Raw genomic sequence first — 7,940 nt, forward strand, 5'->3', positions numbered from 1 at the left:
CTGTGAGGGAGCGTCGTGTTTTATTTTTTTGTGGGATCTCTGGGGAGGGGGAGGGCCATGGTGTTTTTTGCAGTTTCGAGATGTTTTCTTTTTCACGTTTTGCTGTGTGCATGGGGTGGCGGGGCGCGGGGAGGGGAGGGAGGGACTCCCAGCCCAGCCCAGCCCAACTCCTGGAGAGGAGCCCATAATACACAAATACATAGTTACACCCACAAACTATATATATGCCCTATATAAAGAGACACAGCTAAGGGACGCAGAAAGGCAGAAAGAAGGGTTGGACGCGGGCATTCATTCATTTTTTTCATTCATTATTCCACAAAGGCTTATTAAGCACCTACTGTGTACCAGGCACGGGTACATAAGAAGGCATTGGAGCAGGGGACACGAACGAGGCACAGAAAGGGCCTCTTCTCTCATTCATTACCCGCAATTTATTTGTGCGCCTTAAAAAGCTACGCATTGTGCTCCGTGCTCAGCGTGCAGGAGGCAGGAAAACAGCCAGGGGTCCCGACATCTCATAGAGTAAACATCTTGTGCATGAGACAGGCATTAATCGATCATGTACATACACAATAAATTACAGTTAGGCTATAGGAGAAATGAGATGCTATGAAATGCTCCATCAAGGGAGCCTAACCCAGTTGTGAGGAAGAGATTTCAGTGGACAGTGAAAGGATAAGAAGCCAGCAGGGCGGAGCTGGGATGGAGTGCGGCAGGCGGAGCAGCACTTGCAAAGGCCAGGGGGCAGGAAGGAGCTTGCAGCGAGGCCTGAAGGGGAGTGAGGCAGGTGAGCAGGGACCAAGGTGAGGCTGGAGACGCAGACAGGGCCAGATTGTGCAGGGACTCATAGGCCAGGAGTTTAGATTTTATTCTAGGGATGGTGAGGGCCGTGGAATGGGTTTAAGCAGGACCCTAACGTGAATGGTGTACAAAGGGAAGACAGGAACTCGGAGGCAAGAGTAAGAGGTGGAGACATGCTGAAATACAGCATAAAACATGGGCACTGGCCCTTGGAGCTCACACTCTTGTGGGAGGAAGCACATAATTACACAAATACTGAAGCATAGACATGGTGTCTGGTGTGCAGGAGAAGCCTTGGGGCTGACAGACTCATGTGTCTGTCACTCATTCATTCAGCCACTCGCCCGTTGACATGTTTGGCCATCTGCTAAGGTACCAGGAAGTGTTAGGATCCAGATACCCAGGGGTAAAACACACTCTAGATCTGCTCTCAAGCAGTTTATTGTCATCGAACACTGCCATCCAGGCAGGGCAATCAGTGCTGGAACGGGGACCACAGTGGGTACCGTGGCACACAATGGACAGAGTGACCAACTGCCAGGAGTGGGCAGCACTCGGAGGAGGCTTTCTGGAAAATGGGATGCCCATTCTGGGTCTTGAAGAGATGAGTGGGCATCTGCTGGGTGATGAAGAGCGTGAGAAAGGCTTGTGGGGTCACAGAACAACTTGGGTAAAGACCAGGGGAAGCGAACAAGCATGATGTATTGGGGTCAGTGCTGATAGTTCTGGGATGCTGATGTACAAGGTGGGGCTGGGAGATGAGGCCGGGAAAGTAGCCACAAGCCAGAGTGTAAAGGTACCAGTGTGGCCGGGTACGGTGGCTCATGCCAAAATCCCAGCACTTTGGGAGGCTGAGGCTGGAGTATCACTTGAGCCCAGGAGTTTGAGACCAGCCTGGGCAACATGGCAAAACTTTGTCTCTACAAAACATAAAAAAAAAAAAAAAAAATAGCCGGGCGTGGTGGAGCACACCTGAGGTCACAGCTACTCAGGAGGCTGAGGGAGGAGGATCACTTGAATCCAAGAGTTCGAGGCTGCCGTGAGCTAGGATCGCGGCACTACACTCCAGCCTGAGCAACAGTGAGACCCTGTCTCAGAACAAAAGAGAAAAAGGTGCCTGAGTTCCAGGCAGAGGGATTGAGGCTTTATTCTAAGGATGGGGAGAGAGGATGATAGTTGAGCTGGGGCAAGGATTGGGGGGTGGAGAGGAGGGGATGAGTTTGAAGTTCACCGAGAAGGCAGATGGGACAGTGCTCAGTGGGCTTCCCTTCCATAGTTGCTCAGCAAGTATTTCCTGAGGACTCCCCTGAGGCCTTGTGCTGGACGGTGCTGGGAGTGTAGAGGTGATTTTTATCTTGCCCTACTCTCAAGGGGCTCCCAGTCTGGTGGGAAAACAGGCACAGACGCAGCATGAGGAGGGCATGGCAGCAGTGGTGCCGTGCTGCCAGGGGCTCTGCGTGCCCTTATCTTGAGCATATGGGGCTGCAGAAGGGTACAGATCAGAGCTGAGTGTTCAGAATTTCTCTGGCCTGTGTGGAAGGACCAGGAAGAGAAAGACTGAAGGTCAAGGTCTCTAGGAAGCATTGTGCCAAGGTGGTTTCAGGAAGAGATGCTGGGAAACGTAGGAAAAGGAATACAAATTAGTGAGACGGAAAAGTGCTGAGTGAGAGAGAAGGATAGGTGGAGAGAAGAGGGATGCCGGAGCGGGTGTTAAAAGTGACAGATCTGGCGGGGTGCAGTGGCTCCTAATCCCAGCACTTTGGGAGGCTGAGGCAGGCGGATGAGGCAGGCAGATTGAGCTCAGGAGTTCCAGACCAGCCAACATGTTGAAATCTTGTCTCCACAAAAATTAGCCGAGTGTAGTGGTGCACGCCCGTAGTCCCGGCTACTCAGGAGGCTGAGGCGAAAGGATCTCGCTTGGGCCTGGGAGGGTGAGACTGCAGTGACCCATGATGGCACCACTGTACTCCAGCCTGGGCGAAAGAGCAAGACTCTATCACAAAAAAAAAAAAAAAAGAAAAGAAAAAAGAGAGACAGCAAATATTTGCTGGAAGAGGGAGAGAGAACTGGTTAGGAGAGAGTGGGTTCTAGAGTCCGAAGGCCAAACAGAATGAGAGAGAGAGAGAGAGAGAGAGAGAGAGAGAAAGAGAATGAGAGAATGAGGTGGTGGGTGGGCACAAGGAAGAGCAAGATGGGGAGGGAGGGGGAGGGAAGGAGAGACCAAAACTAGTAGAGTCACAGACAGAGAAAAAGTCAAAGCCAGGAAGGTGATACAGAGAAGAGAGAAGAGGAGAGAGACTGACAGGTGCACAAATCAGAGAAGTCCCAGAGGTGACAAAAACACGACCATAGAGATGGTGATGGAGATGGAGATGGAGAGGTAAGCCGGAGACAGACTCAGAGATTTGCACAAAAAGCAATGTGGAGACTTAGAAGCAAGCACAGCGTCAAGGGATGCTCCATTTCTGGTGTGTTGTTTTCCCAGTATTCAAGAAATATTTGAGTGCCAACCTGTTCTAGACCCAATCTAGGCCCAGGGGATGTGGTGACAAATAGACGGACAAGGGCTTGCTCTCCTGAAACTCACCGGAGAGATAAACAATAAATAATATCATTTCAGTAACCAAAAAGTGCTTTAAAAATCAAGCAGAAGGCCGGGTGCAGCGGCTCATGCCTGTAATCCCAGCACTTTGGGAGGCTGAGGCTGGTGGATCACTTTAGATCAGGAGTTCAAGACCAGCCTGGTCGACATGGTGAAACTCCATCTCTACTAGAAAATAAATAAATAAATAAATTAGCTAGGTGTGGTGGTGTGCCTGTAGTCCCAGCTACTTGGGAGGCTGAGAAAGAAGAATCACTTGAACCCGGGAGGCAGAGGTTTCCGTAAGCCGAGATCGCACCACTGCACTCCAGCCTGGGCGACAGTGAGTGGTAACAGAATGACAGAGCAAGGATGACTTTAGATGAGGTACCTGGAGAAGACCTTGTGGCAGAGGTCACAGAGGCGTGGATTGTGAGAAGGAAAGACAGGTGAGAAAGTCTGGGGTCCAGGCATTCCACCCACCGGAGGCAGCCCCAAAGCCCGGAAGAGTAGCAGGTCTTCAAGGGGACCGGTGCGGTGAGCAGATCCAGACAGGACAGAGGCCCAGGGTAGGGGCTGATCAGTTAGGGCCTTGGATGCCTGGAAAGAAATCTGAATTTTATTCTAGAGCTGATGGGAAGTCCTTGGAGGGTGTTGAGCACAGGCATGCCATGATCATATTTTTATTTATTTATTTGTATTTATTTTGAAAAAGAGTCTTGCTCTGTCTCAGGCTGGAGTCCAGTGGGCCGATCTCGGCTCACTGCCAACCTCCACCTCCCGAGTTCAAGTGATTCTCCTGCCTCAGCCTCCTGAGTAGCTGGGATTACAGGCATGTGCCACCACGCCCGGCTAATTTTTTTGTATTTTTAGTAGAGACGGATTTCACCATGTTGGCCAGGCCAATCTCAAATTTCTGGCTTCAAACGATCCACCTGCCTCGGCCTCCCAAAGTGCTGGGATTATAGGCGTGAGCCACTGCGCCCAGCCTCATGTTTTTATTGAAACAAGAACAGCAGAATTACATTGCTATGCTGAGCATACGTAGACTTCAGGAGTCAAAGTGGAAGGAAGGAGGTAGCCGGCTGTTGCTTTCCTCTGGTTGAGGCTGCTGGAGGCCTGGACCGAGGGGGAGTTAGTGGGATAGAGGAAGTGGAAGAAGGCATGGGATTTTGGAGGCAGAGCCTGCAGTGGTGGTGAACTGGATGTCATAGAGGAGGGAAGGAAAAGGAACCAGGAAGAGAGGAACTCTTGGAATTGGGCATGCACACCCTGACGGGTGCCGATGAGGATTGTTACCAGGAACGGGGAGACTGGGATCAGGAAAGCGGCTTTGGGAGGGAGAAACCAAGGCTTCTCTTTTGGATGTGTCAAGATAGAGATGCCTTTGAGAAATCCGAGTTGGGGTATCAAATAGCTGGTTGGATATGTGAGACTGGAGTTTGGGGGAAAGAGAGGCCATGGCTCAAAAATGTAAGTTTTGGAAACATCAACATATAGGGGACATTTAAAGCCACAGGACTGGGTGGTGTGGCCTAGCAGATGGGTGGGGACAGAGAAATGACCCTGGCCAGAGCCTTGGGGACGTCTACATCTTGAGGAGAAGGGGATGTAGCAAAGCAAGCTTAGGAGTGATCTCGAGGTAGGCTGAAACCAGGAGGGTTACAGAGAGCAAATGCACCTTTGTGTTTCAAGAAGGGAAGGAGACAGCTGGCTGTGTCAAGGGCTGCTGAGAATCGGAGAAGAATCTAGAAAGCAGAGTGACCATTAGGTTTGATGACATGGACGGGGTTGGTGATCTTGACAAGATGTCAGTTCAGTGCAGTGGTGGGGACAGAAGCCCTGCTGGAGTAGAGGGGGAAGACAGAAGGAATGGGAATTCAGGCAATTTTGTGTGTGTGTGTGTTTGTGTGTGTGTGTGTGTAACTGACACAAAGGCCAGGTGAGATGGCTCACGTGTATAATCCCAGCATTTTGGGAGGCCGAAGTGGGTGGATCACTTGAGATCAGCAGCTCGAGACCAGCCTGGTCAATATGGTGAAACCCCGTCTCTACTAAAAATACAGAAATGAGCCAGGCGCGGTGGAGCACGCCTGTAATTCCAGCTACTTGAGAGGCTGAAGCAGGAGAATCGCTTGGGCCTGGGAGGCAGAGGTTGCAGTGAGCCAAGATCACACCACTGCACTGTAGCCTGGGTGACAGAGTGAGACTCTGTCTCAAAAAAAGAAAAAGAGCAAAAAAAAAAAAAAAAAAAAAAAAAAAAAAAAAAATGACCCTGAAAGGAAATAGGGAGACATGCAGATAGGGAGATGGGAGGCAGAAAAATGCATCCTGCAATTAGCTGTCATAGCAGGCAGGAGCAAGAGAGATGGGGAGGCCCAGGGTCAGGAGAAGAAGATGAATTCGGGGAGCAGGGAAGAGGGGATGCTGTCAGCCAGGCTCTGGCAGATTCCCTAGCTAGGGCTACTCTGCCCGGCTCCTGTCTCTTGCTGCTGTCAGCACTGGGCACACTCTGGGATTCCCCCTGTAGACCCGGTCAAGACCTAGCGAGCTGAAGGGGAAGAACAGGCTTTCATCATTCATTTTCAGAAATAAACATTCATTCAGTTCTTGGAAATACTTCCTGGCCAGGCATGGTGGCTCATGCCTGTAATCCCAGCACTTTGGGAGGCCAAGACAGGAGGATTGCTTGAGGCTTGGCATTTGAGACCAGCCTAGGCAATATAGTGAGGCCCCATCTCTACAAAAATAAAAAATTAGCTGCAGTGTGGTGGCTCACACCTGTAGTCCTAGATACTCGGGGGGCTGAGGCGGGAGGATTGCTTGAGCCCAGGAGTTTAAGGTTGCAGTGAGCTATGATTGCACTATTGCACTTCAGGCTGGACTACAGAGCAAGACCCTGTCTCAGAAAGAAAAAAAAAAGAGGAAGGAAGGAAGAAGGAGTCAAAGAAATAAAGTCAAAGACGAGAAAGTGATACAGAGAAGAGAGAAAAGGAGGAGGAGAGAGACTGACAGGTACACAAATCAGAGAAGTGCCAGAGGTAACAAAACACAATCACAGAGATAGGGAGAGGTAAGCTGGAGAAAGACTCAGAGATTCGTACAAAAAAGCAACGTGGAGACTCAGAAGCATCCACAGTGTCAAGGAATGATCAATAAAAAGAGAAAAGAAACAAATATTTCCTGAGGACTTCCAAGTAGCAGGCCCTGCAATCTCAGAGCCACTGCTGTCCCATCTCTGCCCTTGGAGGGGGAACAGGTAGTCCAGACAATTAGAGGACAGAGGGGGCTGTGTTCTGATGGGGCCACACAGGCACTGAGGAAACACAGCAGGCCCCTCCCCTGGCTGGGATGGGGATGTCTGTGTGCCATCATCTCACTCCATCTGCTCATTCCTTTGCTCATTCATCTATCCATTCATTCGAGTCACCTCATGCACATTTTCCAAGGCTGCCTGTGACCTGGCCCTGTGCCGGGTAGAGCTGAGGATGCCAAGGTGAAGGTGAATTCCTCCTGTGCCTGGCCCCGGCCCCAGTCTGCTGGAAGAACCAGACACAATCACATTGCCGGGAAACGCGTGCTCCATCGGAAACGTCCAGAGCAGGGGGTGGGCAGAGAGGCCCAGCGTGCACCAGAGCCTTGCTCAGGTCGGCACCAGGCCTGCCTGGAGCAGCCAACTGTGGGAGAAGGAGTTGGTGAAAGGTGGGCCCCACCTGGGCCATCCACAGAAGGGCTGAGGGGTAGGGGGCGAGGGGTTGAAGATCAGGCCCTGCCGCCATGCCACACGGCTGTCCTCTGTCCCTGCCCCTGGGGGAGCTGAAACTGCATGGAAGGTCCTCCAGGGGTGCCCCGTCTAATAAACTCGATGAAGAGGAGTGCTGCCGTCATTCTGTGTCCCTGACAGCCGGCCCCCGCTGAGGCCTGTGCTTTCTCCAACATGGGAATCAGTCCTTCTATCCTTCAAGACCCAGGGTTCTGGCCCCAGTCTCCTCCCCCAGGCCCAGGAGTCTGGGTCTGCCAACCCCTTGACCAGGAGTCCAGGCTCCCGGCCTCCTCCTCCCTCAGAACCAGGAGTCTAGGCCCCAGCCCCTCCTCCCTCAGACTCAGGAATCCAGGCCCCCAGATCCTCCTCCCTCTGACCCAGGAGTCCAGGCCCCCAGCTCCTCCTCCCTCTGACCCAGGAGTCCAGGTCCCCAGCTCCTCCTCCCTCTGACCCAGGAGCCCAGGCCCCCAACCTTTCCTCCCTCAGACCCAGGCGTCCAGGCCCCCAGCCCCTCCTCCCTCAGACCCAGGAGTCCAGGACCGAGGAGACCAGGTTCCTCTCGTCTCAGATCCAGGATTCTGGGTGCTCAGGCCCCCTTCCTCTACCACTCAGAAGTTAGAGTACGGAGGCTTCTTCTCCCTCAGAGACCCAAGCAAGACTCCTGGCCTCAGTTCCTCCTCCCTGAGACCCAGGGTCCTGCCTCCGCCTCTCCTCCCCCTAACCCCAGTCAGGCTTGCTGCCCCGCCTGTCTCCTGCTGCCCAGGAGATCGGGGAGCTGGGACTGAGCGCCGC

At 52.4% G+C, this 7,940-nt stretch overlaps 1 protein-coding gene and 1 pseudogene across 1 annotated transcript in view; both read left to right on the forward strand.

The window, feature by feature from the left end:
* Positions 1-5,932, forward strand: part of CACNG8 (calcium voltage-gated channel auxiliary subunit gamma 8) — a 38,062-nt gene extending 32,130 nt beyond the window's left edge. Inside the window, exon 6 of the mRNA XM_017871777.1 lies at positions 5,916-5,932. Coding sequence (XP_017727266.1) covers positions 5,916-5,932 — 17 coding nt within the window. The remainder of the gene's footprint in view (positions 1-5,915) is intronic.
* Positions 5,933-6,572: 640 nt separating this feature from the next.
* LOC108529447 (uncharacterized) lies at positions 6,573-7,268 on the forward strand (annotated as a pseudogene).
* Positions 7,269-7,940: the final 672 nt, after the last annotated feature.

This window comes from Rhinopithecus bieti, unplaced genomic scaffold, assembly GCF_001698545.2.
Source record: "Rhinopithecus bieti isolate Rb0 unplaced genomic scaffold, ASM169854v2 scaffold_6949, whole genome shotgun sequence".
Lineage (NCBI taxonomy): Eukaryota > Metazoa > Chordata > Mammalia > Primates > Cercopithecidae > Rhinopithecus > Rhinopithecus bieti.